Consider the following 22,552-nt stretch of genomic DNA (forward strand, 5'->3'; position numbering starts at 1 on the left):
CCGGCCTCCGCCCCCAGTACTGGGGAATACACCAAGGGCCTTGTATTTACCAGGCTAGCATTCTATCACTGAGCCACATCCCCAGCCCTCTTTAAGTCAGTTTGAATTAGGTCTTGAAAAGCTAAGAGATGGGAATATTGAACAGGAAGGTAGGACTTTCAGATGGGGGGGAAATGAAAAATGCAGAGGTTTGGAAGGGAATTACAACAGTGTGTGCAGGAGGGGAAAAGCTTTTGGCTTGGTTAGAGACATGATTTTCAGTGAGAGGTGGAACCCCTGTATTTTCTAAGGCCAAGCTATCATTTAGGCTGGCCTGGGAATTACAGAACATGAGAGGACTAAGAGATGCTCACATCTATAGAGCTCGACTTTGGAACATGGAGTCAGCACAAAATGATACGATATCTGACTTTTGGAATTGGAAGTGGCCTTTGAGATAGTCTAGTCTGTGCTACCAATGTATATATTGAAAAAAAAAAATCCCAATTCTAAACGATTAGGGGGATAAGTGAAAGGAAGTAAATTTTTATGACTTTTTGATATTGAAATTAACTGGAAGACTAGGGTTTCTCATTCAAGATGCAGCAATATTAGAAGTCTCCAATTTCCCCAGGCCTTTAAGAACCAAAGTTGTTGAAAATTTTCTAAGGCCATGGTTGCTACAATGTCTTGTGTGATTTCTTAACCTGGGAGAAGGTTAGGTCAGTAAACTTATTATCTAGATAAATATTGATGGAACGAAACTTCTGATGGCATTGGAAAATCTTCTAGTTTTCAGTATGGCCATCTGGTTCCATCTTCAGTGCCAGTTTTGATTGACTAGCAGTGGCTGCTGGAGGGATATTTTTAGAAGGATCAGAGCTCATCCAGGATCAGCAAGAAAAAGTACAATGATTGATTCAGCATATCTGTCATGAGGGGGACAATGTGGGGGCAGCATGCATGTAACCTATTGGAACTTCTTTGGAAAGTGATGTTAGAAGAAGAAAGTTTTAGGGCTGTGGCATGACTTAGTGGTAGAGCATTAACTTAGGCCCTGGGTTCCATCCCCAGCTAGTGGGGAAAAAAAAGAAAAAAAAAAGAAGCAAATTTCTTAAGACCTGATGACTGGACACTAAAAATGACCTATCTTCTAGAAATTAGTTTTTCGTTTTACTTTTACCTGAAAGGTGAGTTGGGCAAGGTAGGTCAACTTATCGCACTCGAAGAGTCCACGGGTCGTATACTGGTACACAGAAAAGGTTATGTTGTCTATTAGATTGGTGACCCGTTCCTTGAGGCTCTCACCAGGAGTGGCCTTCTCTACAGCCTTCTGGAAGACGATTCGGAAGGCCTGAGGACAGAGGGTAGCATCTTGGTGACTTACATGAACCTCCTTTTATATATGAGTGGTCAATTTTCCAGCCCACCCAATGAAAAGTGATCCCAGTATATCTGGGGAAGACAAGAAGAGACAATGGTAACAAGAGAAGATGCTTTAGCTCTTAGTTTGCTCAGATGAACAATTAGATCCCTATGGGGCTGCCACTGTTTGAATGTAGTTTGTGCCCTCTGAAAATCATATTGGATTTTAATCCCTAGTGTGAGGTTTTAGGAGAGTGGAAGCTTAATTTGACTATGTAATTAAGAGAAAGGGAATTTGGGAGGAAGGTAAAACTGGATAAGATCATCAGGGTGAAACCCCTAAAATTGAATAGAGATTTTTTTTTGTTGTTGTTGTTGGGGGAGGGTAGTACCAGGGATTGAACTCATGGGTACTCAGCCACTGAGTCACATCCCCAATCCATAATTCTGTAATTTATTTAGAGACAGGGTCTCAGTTGTTAGTGCCTCACTTTTGCTGAGGTTGGCTTTGAACTCGTGATCCTCGTGTCTCAGCCTCCTCAGATGCTGGGATTACAGGAGTGTGTCCCTGCACCCCCTAGTGGTGGATTTATAAGGGGAGAGACCAGGAAACACACATGCCTTGCCCCACTTCAATAAGGACTCTGCCAGCAATAAGGCCATCACCAGATGTGTCCTCTTGACCTTGGACCAAGAACTGTGAACAGAAATAAAACTCTTTTCTTTATAACTTTAAAACTTCCCCAATCTGTGATGATATTGTTCTTTTAGTAAAAGAAAAGGATCAAATACAAGGACACACAGAGAAGAGCCCAAGGCTTTGATCAGTGAAGAACAAACATCCAGTAGTCAATATACTTTAAATTCAGTAAGTTTTTGTTGGGTAACTACCTGAATAGAAAGTAGACACAGCTAGGATTAATGATGCTCTACAGCATGGGATAAAATTCTTGGGGGCAGAAACAATCCTCCGTAAAACTTTGTTGAACTGACCCTTGCACATAACAGGCAGTGAGAATATTTTTAGTTAATGATTTTTCCTTTGATAATGATCAGAGTCTCAGATATTATTTGTTCTTTTCCTATTAATTTTGTAGTCATTTGAAGAGTCCTTGAAAGTGTCCTTTTTCCCTTATGAACCCTTCTGCAATGGTGGGAGTACAGCCAGCTTTGGGTTCTTCTTTAGAACTACATATTATGGGTATGATGGGCAGTAAAAAAAAATCACATAAGTTAATTTTCTCTTGTTTTAAACTTAAATAATGACTATTCATAAAAAATGAATATTTGGAATGCTACCCTTTAAGTATGACACAAATAGAACAAATCCTTAAAGAAAATAAAAGCCAAGATACAATTGGACCCTTCAGAGTCTTGGTTCTGAAGATTTCTAGTTTCTTCTCTATTTTCCTTTTGTGGTTTTAAGAAGAAGAAAAAGAAGAAAAAAAATCTAAAGTCTTTTTGAGACCAAGTATTTGAACCTAGATGGAAACCACATAAGATTTGAGTCTCAGTAGTTCTTCATTTGCAAAATAGGAAAAAAAAATGTGAATTTCTCTCTCCATTCACAGATCCACATTTCTTCTTGTTAAACAAAGCCCTTGGAGTCTTCATCTCAGCAGTATCTTCAGCCCAATCCATTGTGATGTTTGCCTTCACTTGGTAGATTTTAGGTGAAATATTAATTCACTATGAGCTGATGAAGCCATAGCTCTCTAGAACCACACAGAGAAATTTGAGAAGCTTCCATGTGCAGAATAGGTCCATGGAGATGGATGGGTACTTTTCTAGGTGGTTGCTATAGCTTTCTTCTAAGGCTCTATCAAAATAACAGTAATCAGCAACGAATCTTGAGTTACTAAGTTTAAATAAAATGATTCCCGATTCAGGAAGAGAGTTAAAGAAAATGAAAAATCTGGATACATCCAGGATTTTCTTTACACTAAGTTCATTTGACTGTCTTTTTTTTTCCATCCCTGTTTCTCTCCCTTTGTGGTTATGAACAACTCTGGTGCTGGGCCTGATCCCCACTCCCACAACTTTCTCCAGAAGGTCTGTTCTGCCCACATGGTCTGGTTATTGACTTATGCTCCCCTGGTAGATACTCACAAGCTTTTGGAACATTTTTAGGGCCCATGAGTGATTGCCTAGTGTTTTGTCTTTCTACTTGAATAAAAATAGTTGCATTTTTCAAAATCGAGTCCAGCTCTGTGCATATTATAGGACTGAAAAAGAATTGTTGAATGAATGAATCACTTTGCTCTGCTAATTCCCAAGAGAATGAGGGATGCTCCAGATCAAGACTGTCCAACTCAAATGCCTCCAGGAACCAGGTGTACAAGACCAAATAGGGAGGAGGAAGACTACCAGGACACAGAGGGCATGTGCCCACCTAGGGAGAAGCAGCTACAAATTCATGCCATGTGGAATGTGAATACAATGTTGTCAATCTTCCCAATTTTCACGAGAAGCCCCAAATCGGTATTTATGTGAATTCTCTTTATATTATTATAATATTATTTGTGGTGCTGGAGATGGAACCCAAGTCTGATGCATCTAGGTAAGCCCTCTACCACTGAGGTATACCTTCAGACTAAATCTCCTTATTTTAAAATATTGGTAACCTATTCAAGTATTTGAAAAGCCTTCTGTGGACCAAAGAGAAGAGATCAACAAGACCTTGGGTTCCCTGTTTGAAACCCGTGATCTGTGTTCATCTTGCTTCTGTCTATCTGATGATCCCTTTCCCATCTCATGGAGAAATGGTATTCCTCCAGTCATGCCTTTCTATAGAGTGCACACAGCAGCTACGCTGGGCCTCCCAGCAGTCTGCAGGATATCCTAGGGAGGTGTCCTCTCACCTATGACACTGTGGTGCCTTCTATGTGTGTCTCCCAGCTTTTGGTTGAGTTTTGAAGAGAAGTTACTTTGCTTTCATTCCTATCTTAACTACATGTTGAACTTCAAGTTCATTCAAAACTTGCATTTGGATGAATTTCTGCTTGTGTAAAAGCAAGTACAAATGTTTTACCGCATTCTTGCTCAAAACGCTTTGAATGGGACATGTGGCTCCTGGCACACTGGTCTCTCTGGGGTTTTCATACTCTGAGAATGTCTCTCCTTTGTGTGCCAGAAATGAGAACTGCAAAATTGATCCTCATATGAAAATTGAGACTGTAGAAACTCCAGTAGACAGATTTTTTTTAAATCAAATCACAGGAGACTTTCAAATGCATTGTTCTTTTGAAGACCCATCCCACAGCTATTTATCACTCAGAATTTCCATCTGTTTTCAATGATCTAGTTGGTCAATGAAAAGTAGTTGTTCTTAGCAATTCTTCATAACAACATGGAGACCCAAAGTGCACCTCTTTCTTTTTTTTTAAAAGTAGTGCTTCAGAGTTTCCTAGATCAGGATGCTGTTGCTACAGAACAACTGATAACATGTTTTAGCACATATTTTCATGAATTTCATCTCGGATCTTGTTTTCCAAGTCACCATGGTAGGCTTCTGATAGTCAACTTCAACTACTCTTGGAACTAGGGAGATGAACCTGTAGTTAATAGGCTTATGCTAACTTTTATATCTGTTTTTGAAATATCTTATATTTCTTTCATATGTTTTCATAATCTGATTATAAGGCCAAGGATCGAGTTTCTCTTAAAAACATAAAATATTATAACCACATGTCTTCCAATCTGCAGAGATTTTGAGTTAAGGGAAAAGGATTGGGAAGTGGTGAAAAGCCCTCTCCAATTAAATGAGCCCCAGGTACTGGGGGGCTTCTGATTTCTCAGGTATTCATCACCATATCCACACCTTGACCTCCACATGATGACTTAGCATGTAATACACATACTGAGGTGTGTGTGTGTGTGTGTGTGTGTGTGTGTGTGTGTGTGAAATCTCTGTGTCCATATACATATGTTCTCTCTGTCTCTCTCCTATTTGTACATGTGCATGTCCTCTTTGTTGGGTCAAACCAATGAAGTTGCTCAGAAACGTTTGATCTCCTCTTAATGCTTCTTTAATTGTGGTCATTTAATGAATTCACTAGGGGAGAATGATAGTTTCCGAGGTTCACTTAAAATTTATGGGTTTTATTTTTTCATGGGTAAGATGAGTTTAGTCAGCACTTGAAATTTGCTAACAACTTTGGCTTCAGGAATATTGCAACAACCATAAAACAGTTGCTTTGGGGATATTAAAGTAATAAGAAAAGTAATTTAAAGTTGACTGTTATAATGGCCTGCACTGGTCTTTCATCAACACAAGTGATGTGCATATTCAATCCTCTCTGGGGACAGGAAAAATTTCTGACATTTCTCTGATATCCTCGTCCACACATCCAACATGCACACATCCAGTAGCCACCCATACTGAATTTGCTTATGGAATGAATGAAGCTAAGCCTTGCTGTGGCACCTGCTTCTGTTCCAATGAATTATAAAATACTCAGTTAAAGAAATGAGGACCTGTAATACAGGTCTGAAGCCAATGAAGCAGTACTCCTGGCCTTGATCTTCAAGATCTGCCATAACTAATGAAGCACATGGATAAGCTCTCATGGGAAATTACATTAGAGACATAACACCGCTTGATTACGATTACTCAAAAAAACTCCAGGTATAAATCACCTTGAGAGAGAACTGATACATTGGGTGTATCTTGCTGAGGTCATTCATGATGAAGTAGAGCAGAGAGGCTTGGGCAGCTGCTGGCCGATAGTGCTCTCTGGCCTCGTTGATTTTTACTTCAGTCACCCTGGCTTCTTGGACCTGTTGAGAAAATAAATAGCAGGCCATTGTTCAAACTAAATAGGGCTTCCAGAGAATCAAGCTGATCTTTCTGTGTGCGTAGTGTGTGTCTGTGTATGGGGTGGAGGGAATGGAAATGGGAAAAGTGGGAAGAAGTGGAAAAGCCCTATATCAAGCTTGAATGGAAGGACAATATACACAATTTTGCTCTCACAGACTGAGCTGTCAGTTCTCATAGTTAGGAAATATGCCAGCTTCTTAGCTCCATAGCTGATGAGATGATTTCCTCAAAATGCGAAAAATATATATTGCTTTAAAATGAACTCCATGCCAAGCAGTGGAAGTCCATGGAAAGAAGCAAAATAATTTTCTTTAAAAAAAAGTTTAATGAAATAGTTAATACATAAATTCACAAAGAAAATCTCTTTTAATGGAGTATTTTTATTTTCAGAAAATTTCTTATTACAGGTAAAAGTAAGAAGAGAAACCTAAGCAACAGGAAGAGAGATTTCTTCAAGAACATGTCACTTAAATACAAACCTTAATGCTCTCTGCCCTCAGACTCCAAAATAGAATCAACTACTGATAACTTGTGAAAGTCCACAAGAAAAAGCAGTGATCCTTATTGAAGATGTTCTCACAACAAGAAGAAGTGCTACCAAAGGGGACAGTTAGAAGACCTTTTCCAATGAAGTGAACACCTCCTAAATCCCAGAAGGATTGGCACCCTGAGAACTAAAGATGACTGAACAACTTAAAACAGAAAGACAAATACTGCATATTCTCCCTCATTTCTGGAAGCTAAAAAAAAACAACAAAAAACAAAAAACCTTATCTCATGAATAGTGGTCTTTAAAGTCTAGAAAGGGCTGGGAAGGCAGACAGAACAAGTATGTCCTTGTTCCAGAACAAGTAGATATAAAAGAAGCACATAATAAGGTCATTACCAAAAGAACAGGCATATGTGAAAAAGAACGAACTAGACTTCTAAAAATAAGACAGTTATTTAAATTAAAAAAAAATGTACAGGTAAATATAAGAGGCTTGAGTTGAAAAGAAAGAAACACACTGGAAGAGAGACCTAAAGAAATTGTTACAAATGCAGCTCAGAAACAAAAGTAGAAAATATGTAAGTTTATGAGACTTGGAAGATAGAATGAGAAGATTCAGATAGTCCTAGTAGGAAGAAGTAGGGAATAGAAAGAATGAAATAGAGACAATATTTGAAGTTTTTTTTTTGTTGTTGTTGTTGTTCTTTTGTTTTTTTCAGTACAGGGCATTGAACCCAGGGGTGCTCATTACGTTGCCCAGGCTGACCTCAAACTTCAGATCCTTTTGCCTCAGCCTCCTGAGTTGCATCATGATTTCTGGCTGGAAGTTACTTTGGGAGCTATATTTGGAGTTAAGAATTTTCGAAAATTGATAAAAGGTTACAGCGCTTATCTTGAAGAAGCATATCAATCATGAGTACAACGAATAAAAAAATAAATTCTGACTATGTGGTAAAATTCGGAAACATCAAAGAAGAAGGGAAACTGTTAAAAGCAACTAAAAAAGACAAAGCTGAAAAGGAATAGCAATTAGACTGAAAGCAGATTCTCAGCAGCAACAAGACAACATTAGCTATATTATAAAACAATAATAGAAGTTGGGAAGGAATGATCAGAATTAAAGTACTCTCTAATCCTTATGCTGTTTGGTAAGAAGCAAATACATTGCTTAATTTTGGACTCTTTGAAAATATATTTTAAAAGTAACATATATTTTTACGTATAAACAAAGCAAGGTTAATCCATAAAGTGAAATAAAGTGAGTAGCTTTAAAATTAGGAAAGATCTATAGAAGTTACTATAGTCTCTGTAGCAAGCAACATGGAGATTCCTCAAAAAAACTAAAAATAGAATAACTAGATGATGCAGCAATCCTACTACTGGGTATATATTCAAAGGAAATGAAATCACATCAAAGAGATATTTGCACACTCGTATTTATTGCAGCGTTATTTACAATAGCTAAGCTATGGAGTCAACCAAAAAAAAAATGAACAAAAGAAATAAAAATATTTCATGTAATACTTGGAAGACAGCAAGTGCTCAATAAATGTTCACTGATTTTTTACACAGCTGATCCATCCTCTGACCTACTCATATGTGAGCCAGATCTCTCCTGCCCAGAGCAGAGGACTTTCTGCCATCATTGCTTTACAACCTCTTTGGTCCTCTCTGGAGAGGTAGAGGTCATAGATAAATGGCAAAAGGGAGAGAGAAGGGAAATTGCATGGAAATGGAAGGAGACCCTCAGGGTTATACAAAATTACATACAAGAGGAAGTGAGGGGAAAGGGAAAAATAATACAAGGGGGAGAAATGAATGACAGTAGAGGGGGTAGAGAGAGAAGAGGGGAGGGGAGGGGAGGGGAGGGGGGATAGTAGAGGATAGGAAAGGCAGCAGAATACAACAGACACTAGTATGGCAATATGTAAATCAATGGATGTGTAACGGATGTGATTCTGCAATCTGTATATGGGGTAAAAATGGGAGTTCATAACCCACTTGAATCAAAGTGTGAAATATGATATATCAAGAACTATGTAATGTTTTGAACAACCAACAATAAAAATTAAAAAAAAAAAACACTAAAAAAAATGGGAACAAATTAAAAAAAAAAAGCTGAGGGGCACATCCTCTGCTGAGCCAGGGTTAGATTATACCCTCCTCTTTTGGGGATCATCACTCCAATCTGAGTGAAGAGCTGTTATCCCACAGTGGGTCTGATCTGGCTTATCTGCTCTAACCATTATTTTTCAAGTTTTCTACTTTGTCTCTACTTGGGAAAGTCTTTCATATTTGGAGAACCCCCAGTAAGTCGGCAATAAGCATATTCATTCCAAGGTTCACTGTTCCCGGGCACCGTTAAGATGTATGTGATATCTGAATCAGAATGAGTAATCACAACTGGTCTTCTGATCCAAGAGCAGGACTGGGATTGCAAAAGGGCCTATACAGGTTTGAATGTCTGTTGGGAAAGGATGAGAGACTGGCCTCTCTTCCTCGTCAAGTCATCTTCTAGTTCTCTGCAAGGGGGAAAAAAAACCTTCCAAATGTTGTGAAATGGATGAAGGAAACTATCTGCTCTAATTGTTTCCCAGGATGATAGAGAGTTTGAGAACTGAGTTTCCTGCCATGTCATTGAAGTTTTCTCATTAAAATCAGACTTGGGAGATTTTGCTAGTCCAGTGGGTTTTCTTAGGATGCAATCATGCCTGAATCTCAGAACTTTAACAGCAATGTGATTCCTTAGCTTCGGGGCCATTCCACAAACTATCTGAGGCATTCAGTTTGAAGTCTGATTCCCTGAACAGAAAGCCAGGACTGCACAGAGTTAAGTTTGTGGAGCCCAGATGTCAGAAGCATTTTCCAGAAAATAGAAACTGTAACACAGAATGTGAGGTAGTCACTGCTTGGAAGAATGGTGGGAAGATGGAAATGCTGTTACTCTTCTTTTTTTTCAAAAAGTCAGACTGAGGGACTGAGCAGAGAAAAATCACAGGAGGACCCAAATGGGGGGCTGCCTCCCCGGACCATCTAGAATAAAGTTACCTTTCTCTCCACCTCAGCAGCAGTCTGCTTGGTGATCTCCAGATTCTCCACCAAAGCTGTTTCTCCCAAGAAGTTCCCAGATGCCGAGGAGAGGCACGAGAGCAGATTGTCTTCTAATGTTTTGAGTGTGATTTTGAATCCATTTTGCTGTTTTGTGAGATCTGACTGCAAATAAGGAGGAAGAAAGAGTAAGGCAGAGATGCCCAGGGCATCCTATGCTGGGGAGAAGTCTGAATTTAAAAAAAAAAATCGTTCCTAGGGCCAGAGTCCCTGCCCTTCGAGACTGTAAAGTGGAGGCCAAGTAGTGGGGTGCTTGAGACCACAAGCAACAGGAGATGAGCAGATAAGTCAAAACCCAACAGTACCCTACACTACTGTCCTCCATATCCACATGTGCAAATTCAACCACCGCGGACCAAAAATATTTTAAAAAATGGTGTCTTTTTTGAACACATACAGACTTTTTTCTTGCCATTATTTCCTAACAATATGGTATAAAAACTACTTGTACAGCATTTACCTTGCATTAGGATTATGAGTAACCTAGAGATGACATAAAAGTACAGGGAGGTTGCAAGTGGGTTATATGCAAATACCATTAGACCAGTGGCTTGAAACTCAACTGGTCTTGGAATCAAGAGGGATCCTGAAACTCATCCTCCACTCAGACAAAGGGAATGACTGTTCGAGGCATGAGACTTGGGCTAATTTTTCTCTTTCCAGTGGGGTTAATATCAGTTCCTATTTGCGGGATGTTTGTGCTATCCTTAGCACAGTGTTGATATACTCAGTGTCACTAAATGTAATTTATTGCTGCGAATAGAGGGAAAGGTCAAGTTTTAGTTCTCTAGCTTGTCCTCTTTATCACCACTTTACTGCCCCCAAATGAACAGCTCTCCTATGCTTTGCTTGGAAGAAACAAAACAAAACAGTAGAAACTCATCTTACCCAATTTAGACAAGATCATTGCAAGAGCCTTCTCCAAGGCTGGAGAGAGACTGGCATCCAAGTGAATCCCACCTCATTTTTCCCTTTCTGATGGTTAGGCTTCATATTCCAAGGTACTGGGCACCTTTTATTCCAGTTTTGGGAGCCAGGGAGTTAAGTTCAGGTAGCTCTAGCTCCTTTGTCCTCATGTAGCCTTTGGATCCATGGAAAGATCCAAAGGCTACATGTTGAGGCTTCAGCCGTGGCCACCCTGGTCTACCTCAGACCTACCTCAAGACCAGAATTTGCTGCTCACTTGGCTGGGAATGCTCTGTGTCGAGCAGCTTTCGAGTTATTTAGGAATTAGTTCAAATGCCAGCTCCTCATAGAACTGTTTTTGGTTACCACTATTGAAACTAGCCCCCTAGCTTTCCAGTATCACCCTGTTTTATTTTCTTCAAACTTCTTATCCCTCGAGACTGTCATGCAAAGTGAAATAAGCCAATCCCCCCAAACCAAAGGTTGAATGTTTTTTTGCTGATATGTGGAAGCCAACCCATAATAAAGAGATGGGGAGGGAGAAGAAGAGAAGTTCAGTAGATCAGATAAAGGAGAACCAAAGGAAGAGGGAATAGAAATAGGAAAGACAGTGGACTAAATCTAACATGATTTCATTATTACCCTATGTGCATAGATGACTACATGACCCGTCTGATTCTACGTCAGGTACAACCAGACAAGTGAGAAGTTATACTCTATTTATGTATGATGTGTCAAAATGCATTCGACTGTCAAATAAATAAACAAAAATAAATAAATAAGTAAATAAATAAATAAAATCAACATGATTTTCCTATGAACACCTGTGAAAATACCTTAGAGAACCCCACCATCATTGCTGCCAGCAATGCCCACCCACAAGAATGGGGTCCGAATTAGAATAAGATATACCTCATGCTTGTACACTTTATCAAAATGGATTCTATGGTCATGTATAGCTAAGAAGAACTAATAAAATTAAAAAATAAATTACATTATGTGCATATACCAAAAAAAATCCTCATCATTTGCTGAAATGATATCATGTCTTGGTTTACATTCTTATTTTGCATATACTTCTACTAGGCCATAAGCTCCATGGGGACAGGTGCATGGTTTCCTGTGGTCAAGGCTGAATCCTCTATACCTATAACCTTGACTGTTATGCGGTTGGTGCTCCATGGGTGTTCAATAAATAAATGATCGCAGAGGCAGAGCCCCAGGGAAGGCCTGAAATCAATCCCACGTGCGCTGTAATTTTAAACCCATGTAACCTAACCTAATCGTGATTCAAGAAAAGAGAAAATAGAGATACTCACCACGGACTGAGTTGTTTTTGCCCTAAATTCATAAATTGAATTGTCAAAGCCCTGACTTCCTATGTGACTGTATAGGAGACAGTGTTTTTAGGGAGGTGACTGAGGTTAAATGAGGTCCTAAGAATTGTAATCCTGTTCTGGGATTAGTACTCTTTTGGGGAGATGCAGGAGAGCTTTCTCTTTCTCTGTGCATGCACAAGAGGAGATCAGATGGGGGAGCACAGTGCACAGTGAGAAAGTGGCTGCCTACAAGCCAAGAGGAGAGTCCTCGCCGGAAACGACAATGGTGACACCCTCATCTCAGGCTTCCAGCGTCCAGAACCGTGGAACAGTAGATGGCTTTGCTAAAGCTACCCAGTCTGTAGTATGTTGTTATGGCACCCAGAGCTGACTGAGGCACAACCCTAGCAGGGTCGAACCCACTTCTGTTACCACTGCAGATTTGATTCCACTTAGGCTGGACATAGGCGTGGGAATGTATGGGATCAGAGTCCTGTGCCAGGCCCTGCTCTTGGCTGTAGGAGTGTCCCTTTTCCTGCCTGTCCTCTGTTTTAACTGACTATATCCTCCTTTTCCTAACTTGGTGTTTCTGGGTGGCTCTATGGGGTTGGGTTTCTTCCACCATATTGCAGAGTTCACTTTCTTGGTAGCAAGGAAAGCAGCCCGACCCCTGCTCCCACAGTAGGGTGAACTGCAGGATCTAGAGCAGAGCACCTTCCTCCTCCCTTCCTTGGTGAACACCCGACACACCTTCAGCTGCTCCAGATCTGGCCTCTCCATGCTGACCACGGCGGCTAGCAGCTGGTCCTCCAGGCCATCTCTGGTCACGGTGAAGTTGATCAAGGTGGCCTGAGCCTGCAGCTCGGGCTGGTAGTGAGGATTGGCCAGCTTGGTGTGAAGGATGAGCCGGAACTTGGGATTGTATTCACACTCTTTGTCTCCAATTTTAATGAATCTGGAACGTACAGGCTCATGTGAAGGCGGGGTGATTTCCTGTGAGATTTTTTTTTTTTCCAAGATCATAGCCAACAATGTGGCTATATTTAGATGTACTTTTCCTAGGCATGTCTAGCATGCACCCTTGGGTCTTTCTTTGCCGTAATTTAGGGTACAGGTTTGGAAGGGAACCAACTTTCCCTTGGTCACCACGTTAGATATGTGCACTGCGCAACTCTAGAGAGAGCCATTCTGGTGGTGGTCAGTACAGATTAGGATATTATGGAAAAGCTCCAGCAGATGGCAGTAAAGTGTTTGGAGGAAGCAGCATCTTGTACTTTGCACAAAGGTGTTTTTAGGCTATGATAGGTCATACTTTTTTTTTTTTTTTTTATTCGTGGCTGACAAGAGAATGACTTTGATGGGTGAAAATAATTAAGCACATAAATGAGCATGGAAAAGCAGCTTAGGGCCCGAGCAGTGGGTGAGACTTTTGCTACAGTTGGATATGGTTTGTCCTCCAAAAGTTCACAGGCCGGAAGTTTGCTCCCCTGTGTTATGATATTGATGTTAAGAGGCAGGACCAAGTAGAAGGAGGTAATTAGGTCACAGGGGTGGGAAGGGATTTATGCTGCATCTCTGAAGTGGGTCAGGTCTGATGGGAGTGGATAAGTTCCAAAGAGAGTAGGTTACAAGATGAATGAGCCTGGCTCCTCAATCAGTGTCTTGCTTCCTGTTTTGCCATACAATCTCTCTGTCCTTCTCACATGTCCTCCTGCCATAGTGCCATCCACCATATTTTGATGGAACCAGAAAGCTCTCACCAGAGGCCTAAAGGATGGAGCTGCCTGATCATGGACTTTTTAGCCTCCAAATTGTTGAGCAAACCAATTTTCTTTTCAAACTACTCAGCCTCAGGTATTTTGTTAAAGAAACAGAAAATGGACTAAGATCCTAACTCAAGCATGCCTTCATGATAATTATCACTCCCTGTCTTAGGGAGGATGGCTTTTCTACTTCTTCTCCTTTCCCTTGTGCACCATATCCTCTTTCTGCCCTATTCTTGCTAAGCCTGAATCCGTAATGGCACCCAAGATGAACCTGAACTGTGTATGCGTGGGTGTGGAGGGGGGTGCTGGAAATCAAACCCAAGGGCTTGATTGAATATTCTAGGCTCTACCACTGAACTGATGTGTCGAAGGCAAATCAAATGACAGGAGCTGGGTTCTCAGAACCCAGATATCTGACTTGGATCAAATGTTCATACTTATGTGTCAGTCTGCTTTTTGACCACTTTCCTTCCAAGGTTCCTCCTAAACTGTACACTGTGGCCATTTAGAAGGAAGTCAACGGGTTGCTGACTGAGAAAGCAAAGTTCATGCCAGGAAGCCTTCTCTACCAGAGAAGGGCAGCTAAGCAGCCCTCTGCTGGGAGACAGAAAGGTGTGCTGGCTACAGGGAGGTACTTGACGAGAGCAGAGGAGAAGAGATTCTAGCAAGAGCAGACCTCTCCACATTTCTAACTGGGGTGGGGAACCAGCTCTTCACACAGGGGCAGCCACATAGCTGAGCCTTACCGTCCTTTCTTAATGACTTCTCTCCCCAGCAGAGGTCCCAGAACAGGATCAATGGACTCCTCCAGGTTTTCAATCAGTACCACGTCTCCAGCTTCCAGGGCATGCTCGATGGTTTGCAAGTAGCTGGGGGAGCAAGTCAGGCAGTGTGAGCCTGTGGCCAGGTGTGCACTCAGAGGCAATTTAATAAGATGACCGTGGCCTCCAAGGCATGGCAGTACACTTGGAGGCACAGCTATTTGAAACGTCTTCAGTGGCCCCATTTTTCTCTATTTCAAGTGACATTTATGTAATTTTGTACATTTTTAGAAATGGGGAGAAATTACAAAATACAAAAAAGATTATGGAAATTCATCATAACTATATTAGCAATGTGGCATTTACTGGGTATAACTGGACATTTAGTGATCCTTTGGTAACTGTGGGGTTCCAGACCCCTGTGGACACCAGAATCCGCAGGTGCTCAAGTCCCTTCTATAAAGTGATGTAATATTTGTATTTAACCTGGACACATCATTCTGTATACTTTCTACATACAATACCTAATACAAAGTAAATGCAATGTAAATCATTGTTACACTCTATTGTTTAGGGAATAATGACAAAGGAAAAAAGTCTACATGTGTCCACTATAGGCACAGTGTTTTTCATATATTTCTGATGTGTGGTTGGTTGAATCTGTGGATTTCTGTCCTGCAGATACAGAGGGCCATGTTGTATTTTCAAATTTAGTTTTTATATTATTGAATTCATATGGCATCTTTACTTTAAAACCCAGTTTTCATAAATAAAATATAGTTTAAACATTTCCCTGTGCTATTAAATATTCTCCCAAAGCAAATGTTAATGACTGGATATTAGATTTTATTTATATAACTTAACTTATTTATCAATCAATCAATTAATATCTAGGTTACTTTTAACTTTTCAGTGCTTTGTAGCATTTAATAAACACATAATAAATGAATTTCCCCAAATCAATTTATAAGTTTGATTTAATTCCAATTCAAACAGAACAAAAACATTTTACATAACTTGAACAAAGATTTTAAAGTCATCATAAAGGAATACCATAAGGCCAGTTAACAAAAATAAAATGATGAAGAAGAAAGAAGACTCATATTATCTAATGCTAAAATATTTTATGTAACTTCAACAATACAGGTATGTAAAAAAAAGTCTCTCTCTCTCTCTCTCTCTCTCTCTCTCTCTCTCTCTCGATTGGGAATTGAACCCAAGGATGCTTTATCATTGAACTACTGCCCCAGTTTTTTCCTTTTGATATAGAGTCTTACTAAATTGATGAAGGTCTCATTAAGTTGCTGAGTTTGATCTTGAACTTTTGACAATCCTGCCTCAGCCTCCTCAGTCGCTGAGATTACAGGCACGCACCACCATACCCAGTCAAAAGAACTCTTAAAGGACAAGTATTGAAAAGTTAGCAAGTTAGCAATATTTTTGAATGATAAGTTATAGAAAGTATTATTTCTTTTCTCTTTTTCCTTTTTTGCAGTACTGGAGATTGAAACCCAGGTCTCACACCTGCTGGACAAGTGCTTCACCACACCACTGAGCTATATACATCCCAACCCTTTTAACTTTAATTAATTAAGTAATGTGCTGGGAATCGAACCCAGGACTTTGTGCATACTAGCTAGACAAGTGCTCTACCATGCAGCAACAATCATAGTCCTCTTTCCTTTTATCAGTAACTACTTCTCGCTACCTTTTCCACAATTTTAATGCATTACTTTTGTAATGAGAAATACTACAATTAATGTGACTGAATTTATAACTAAATAATTTAAAATCGAGGTCAGTAAGCTAGTATGAGACACATAAAAAGAACAAAAATGCTGTTTAATACAATAATGATACAGTAAAATGGCATTTCTAATTAATCGAGAAAAGGATGGAAAATGTAATAGGTTACATTGGGACAGCAGCTAACCACTTGGAAAATTAGTCTGCATCTCATTTAGGGAACTTAAAGTATGATTGGATTTCAGTGTAAAAAGAAAATTCACAGAAAACCAAAATATAATAAAATTTCTGGAGGAAAAAAAAAAGACATTTTTCTAAAGATGATCCGCAGAAGAAATGGGTGATAAGTCTGAACAAATAAAAGCAAAATTAAATGAACAATAGTATGTCAAATCTCACAAATAAAAAGCCTAGACAGGTTTTTCATTCACTTGACAAAAGAAGATTACACATTGTATGGATAATACAGCATTTGCATTCAAATAAAGTACAACAAATCTAAAAAACCATCCAACAGAAAAGTAGTCAATAGACATGAACGGAGAATTAATTGAACAAATATTTATTGAAGGCCAACAAAGTGTCAGGCGGTGTTTGTGGTAGTGGGGATGTAGCAATGAGCAACACCCCCCCCCACCTCTAAAAACAATTGCACTTCTATCTAAAATGCATTCTGTTGACTAGAAAGGGATACTTTAACCAAAGTTTGGGAAGAAGATTAAGGTTAGATTATTCTGTGACTGAAGATGTAGATAAAAATATATCATGTCATTCCTGGGTGTTCATTTGCTCTGTTTTACAATTATTATTTATAGTTCATGAGATTGAACCTAGGGACCCTCTACCAATGAATTACAACCCCAATACTTATATTGGACAGGGTCTTGTTAAGTTGCAGAGCCTGGCCTCAAATTTTCTAGCCTCCTGCTTCAGCCTCCTGAGTAACTGGGATTAAAGGTGTTTAACTGTTATTTTTAACATTACACATTAGGTGTAAATAATCCTGGGTGAACTAGACCTGTGGGAGAGCATGTTAGGGACACATGACCAGAGAAGCAAACCTCACCTCACTTGTGCTATGTTGGATAAATCTCAGGTCTCTCAGTGAGGATAACCTGGGTTCAAATATTGCCTCCATCACTTAAAAAAACAAAACAACTATTTAATGGACTATCATATGCCACAAAACAACATTTTAGTCATCAATGATTGCCTATATGACAGTGGTTCTATAAGTTATGCCACCTAGTGACATCATACCTATCTCACTTTGTGTAAGAATGTTCCATGCCAAAAATCAATGAAATTGAAGAAAAAAAATAAAAAAATTAAAAATTAAAAATCAACAAAACAAAAAGTTGCTTCTTTGAAAATGTAAATAAAAATGATAAATCCTTAGCCAAGCTAACAAAGAGAAAGAGAGAGAAAACTCAAATTACTAAAATTCATGATGAGAAAGGAAATATCACGATGGACACTACTGAAATACAAACAATAATCACAAACTGTTTTGTACATTTATACTCTAATAAAATAGAAAATCTTGTAGCTCAGGAGGCTGAGAGGGAAGGATCACAAGTTCAAAGACAGTCTCAGCAATGGTGAGGTGCTAAGCAACTCAGTGAAACCCTGTTCTCTAAATAAAAAAATACAAAATAGGGCTGGGTATGTGGCTCAACGGTTGAGTGCCCCTGAGCTCAATCCCCAGTACCAAGTTAAAAAAAAAAAAAAAAAAAGAAAATCTTGAAGACTTTGAAAAATTTTTAGAGACAAATGACTCACCAAAATTGAATCATGAGGACATAGAAAATTTAAACAGATCAATTTCAAGCAATGGAATTGAAGATGCCATCAAAAGCCTAACAAAAAAGAAAAGCCCAGGGCCAGATGAAATCTCAGCTAAGTTCTACCAGACCTTTGTAGAAGTAACAACAATCCTTCTCAAATTATTCCATTAAATAGTAAAGGAAGGAACCTTTCCAAACTCGTTCTATGAAGGTAGTATCACCCTGATACCAAAACCAGACAAAGACACATCAAGGAAAGAAAACTTCAGGCCAATATCTCTGATGAACACAGATGCAAAAATTCTTCTTTTCCCAGTACTCTTTATTTATTTGTTCTTTTTAGTTACACATGACAGTTCAAAGTATATATTATACATAATATATACTTTCTTCTGGTTGTACATGATTTAGAAATTATATTGCTCATGTATTCATATATGAACACACCGAAGTTATGTCTGATTCATTCTACTAAATTTCCTATTCCCATTCCTCCCTTTTCCCTCCATTCCCTTTAACCTAATCAAAGTACTTTAGTTCTTCCCTACCTACCATCCTTATTATGAATTAGCATTTAGATATCAGAGAGATATCTAAATGCTTTGGGGTTTTTTTGAGATTGGCTTATTTTACTTTGCATGATAGTCTCTAGTTCCAACTATTTACTGGCAAATGCCATAATATCATTTTTCTTTATGGCTGAATAATATTCCACTGTGTATATATACCACATTTTCTTTATCTATTTATCTGCTGAAGGACACCTAGTTTAGCTATTGTGAATTGAGCTGCTACAAACGTTGATGTGGTTGCATCACTATAGTATGCTAATAAATGCAAAAATTCTTAATAAAATACTGGCAAATCACATACAAAAACATATTAGAAGATTGTGCACCATGATCGTTTGGGGTTCATCCCAGAGATGCAAGGTTGGCTCAACATATGGAAATCAATAAACATAATTCATCACATCAATAGACTTAAAGACAAGAATCACATGATTATCTCAATAGATGCAGAAAAAGCATTTGACAAACTCTAGCCAGAGCAATTAGACAGAAGAAAGAAATTTAGGTGATACAAATAAGAAAAAAAGGACTCAAACTATCCCTATTTGCTGAAGACATGATTCTATACTTAGGAGACCCAAAAACACTCCACCAAAAAGCTTCCAGAATTCATAAATGAATTCAGCGAAGTTGCAATAGGTAAAATTAACACCCATAAATCATTTGTGTTCCTATACATCAGTGATGAATCAACTGAAAGGGAAATCAGGAAAACGATCCCTTTATAAAAGAAAATAAAATATTGGGGAACCAATCTAACAAAAAAGGTGAAAGACCTCTATAATGAAAACTACAGAACACTAAAGAAAGAAATTGAAAAAGGTCTTAGAAGATGGAAAGATCTCCCATGTTCTTAGATAGGCAGAATTAATATTGTCAAAATGGACATACTACCAAATGCCAAAGGTGTACTTTATAGAGATAGAAAAAGCAGTCATGAAATTCATTTGGAAAAATAAGCCAAAGCAATCCTTAACAAGAAAAATAAAGCAGGAGGCATCACAATACGAGAACTTAAATTATAGTAAATTATACTACAGAGCTATAGTAACAAAAAATGCATTGAAGACCCATGGTACAGAATAGAGGACATACAGACAAACCCACATAAATACAGTTATCTCATACTAGACAAATGCACCATAAACATACATTGGAGAAAAGATAACTTCTTCAACAAATGATGCTGGGAAAACTGGAAATCCATGGCATTTGCTGGTAAATAGATGGAATTGGAGACTATCATGCTGAGTGAAATAAGCCAATCCCCCTTAAAACAAAGCCTGAATGTTCACTCTGATATGTGGATGTTAACACACAATAAGGTGGTGGGGAAGAAGAAAAGTTCATTGGATTACACAAGGGGGAATGAAAGCAAGGGAGGGGGAATAGGAATAGAAAGAAGAGTGAATTGAACTCAACTTTCCCTATGTTCATGGTTGAGTACATGTCCAGTGTAATGCCACATTAGGAACAACCACAATAATGAGAAGTGATATCCCATGTATGTACAATATGTCAGAATATATTCTATTGTCATATGTACCTAAAAATAACAATAACAAAAAAAGAATGTGATGTTCACACGATGATAAAACTGCATACCAAGGCACCTATCATCACGAATCCCTATCATTAAATGACACGCGTGACTGTATTTTTCATTATGGGAAAATACACAAAATATAAAATTTAGCATCTGCATCACTTTAAGGGTACATTCACACCATTGTATAATAAGCGCAAGTATCCATTCACAGAAAACTACTTTTTGTAAATTCTGTACCCACTCTAACTCCCTAATTAGAGGTGGGGGAACTGGGAGGAGAACCAGGAGCAATCCGGAAGGACCTTGTGTGAGATCAGGAAAAGAGAGACAAGCTAGGGGGCGCCTAATGTCTGCTCCTGATATTTCTTTTCTTCTTTAAAATTTTTTTTTTTTTGTTCTTTTCAGTTAAACATGACAGCCGAATATTTTGATGTGCCATACATACACACTTACATTTGTTTTTCCTGCATCCATGGCAAAATGGTGACTTTCGTGCTCAGTTACTTACCCTTTCTGACCGATCTGGGTGACCAGGAGGTCTTCTCCATATTTGGTCTTGATCCACTTAATGCCTTGTAGCTGAGGGTCCACCATGAGCGGCCAGCGCTCACAGTTGATGAGGATGGTGGCATTCTCCATGGACATGCGGTCTGCCGGGAGGCCCTCATTCTGCCAGGCAGCCACATCGGCATCATCTGTCAGCATTCTTAGAGGATCCAGAGTTGGGGTGACTGGGATGGGAACCTGGTGAAAGTGAACACATGTGTTCAGAATGGAGGAGCATTTTCTCAGTGGCGGGGGGTGGTGGTGGACCCAGATCTCACTTTAAAAAGCAAGATCAAGGTTCCCCCAAAGAGTGTGCATGGGGGTGTGATCATTTTTTGGAATCAGGTGTTTTGTTGAAGTCCTGATAGTCTTTTTTTCTCTTGATAGATAAATAATAATAGAAAATCAGCCCATTGCTCTTTGTTATATTCACCTAAACCAAATTTCTTCTAGAGATGGGTTATATTTTAATATAGAACCTCCTACATTTATTTTTCTACCATGTCTCTCAGTTACCAGCCTGAAACTTTCATCTATTGCACCACCTTGCAAAGGGTTAGAAAGGCTTACTTTCCCACCTGCCCCAAACATCCTACTCCCACGGTTGCTCGCAGGACCTGCTCTGCACATTTGCCTGCAGAGAGCATCCACCATCCCTGAGAACTCTTCCCCTTGGCTTCTCCAGGGTCCCTTCAGGGATCCCAGACCCTTCCTTTTCTTATTTTAATTTTCCTACAAGCAATCTTTTTCATCGATGACTCATATACACTTTTTAAAAACCAGAAGTAAAATTCACACAACAGAAAACTAACCATTTTAAGGTGTCGGATTCAGTGGCATTTAGAACATTCGCAATGTTGTACAACCATAGGCTCTGTCTATATCCAAAACATTTTCATTGCTCCAAGAGGGAACCTCGTACGCATGAAATAATCTCTCCTCATTTCTCTCTACTCCAAGCTCTTGGCAACTACTAATATGTTTTCTGTCTCCATGGATTTTCTGATTATGGATATTTAATATAAATGGAATCAGACAATATGTGACCTTTTGTGCCTGGCTATTTTTATTTAGTGAAATGTTTTCGGGAGTCAGACATAGTCCCTTTCAACCCCTCTGTCTCTCTCCTCTCTGTGCTGTGCTTTGCCCAGTTGCTCCAGGAAAATCTCTTCAAACCATCTCCTGTCCCTTACCTTGATCTATTAAGGGCACAAATGGCCGGTGCTATGCCATCAAACAAACTGTTAAGGAGAAATCAGCCCCTTCAAGGTTCTCATCCTGGGATCGGATATAGTTTTAACATTTTTCTTTTAATCTTATTCACAGTGGCATTATTTTGAGAAGGCATTAGTATTTTTTTTTTTAGCAGAGTGTCTGTTATAGTTTGAATGTGCCCCTTAAATTCATGTGCTGAGAACTTAATGCCACAGAGCTGGGAGGGGACCCTAATAAGAGGTGATGAGGGGATGGATGCTGTGCCCTCCTAAGGGGATTTCTGTCCTTACCGTGGAGTGGGTTAGTCATCGTGAGAGTGGATTTGTTGTAAAAGTGAGTTTGGCCCCCTCTTGCTCTCTGGCTCTCACCCTGTCTTGTATTTTTGGCTCCCACTCTGGGATGATACAGCACAAAAGCCCTCACCAGATGTCAGAGCTCTTGGGCTTCAAGACTCCTGAAGCATAAGCCAAACAAAACAAAACAAAACAAAACAAAAACTCTGCTCTTTATAAATTACCCAGTCTCAGGTACTCTGTTACAGAAGCTGAAAACAGACTAAGGAGTCTATGGCACAAAAATGTTTAAGAACCCCGTACAAAGCCAGCAAAATCCTCACCAGCTGCT

General features: G+C 39.2%; 1 protein-coding gene across 3 annotated transcripts in view; it reads right to left on the reverse strand.

Annotated features, from left to right (window-relative positions):
* Positions 1-22,552, reverse strand: part of Dnah9 (dynein axonemal heavy chain 9) — a 330,995-nt gene that overhangs the window by 61,206 nt on the left and 247,237 nt on the right. For all 3 annotated transcript variants that reach the window (XM_046420725.1, XM_058571596.1, XM_058571595.1), the window contains 6 exons: positions 20,676-20,911; positions 14,499-14,621; positions 12,737-12,941; positions 9,702-9,866; positions 5,983-6,123; positions 1,163-1,333 (listed from right to left, as the gene is read on the reverse strand). In XM_046420725.1, coding sequence (XP_046276681.1) covers positions 1,163-1,333; positions 5,983-6,123; positions 9,702-9,866; positions 12,737-12,941; positions 14,499-14,621; positions 20,676-20,911 — 1,041 coding nt within the window. The remainder of the gene's footprint in view (positions 1-1,162; positions 1,334-5,982; positions 6,124-9,701; positions 9,867-12,736; positions 12,942-14,498; positions 14,622-20,675; positions 20,912-22,552) is intronic.

The sequence above is a fragment of the Marmota monax genome, unplaced genomic scaffold (assembly GCF_021218885.2).
Source record: "Marmota monax isolate L192 unplaced genomic scaffold, Marmota_monax_Labrador192_F-V1.1 WCK01_AAM20220418_F8-fsc00274, whole genome shotgun sequence".
Taxonomy (NCBI): Eukaryota; Metazoa; Chordata; class Mammalia; order Rodentia; family Sciuridae; genus Marmota; species Marmota monax.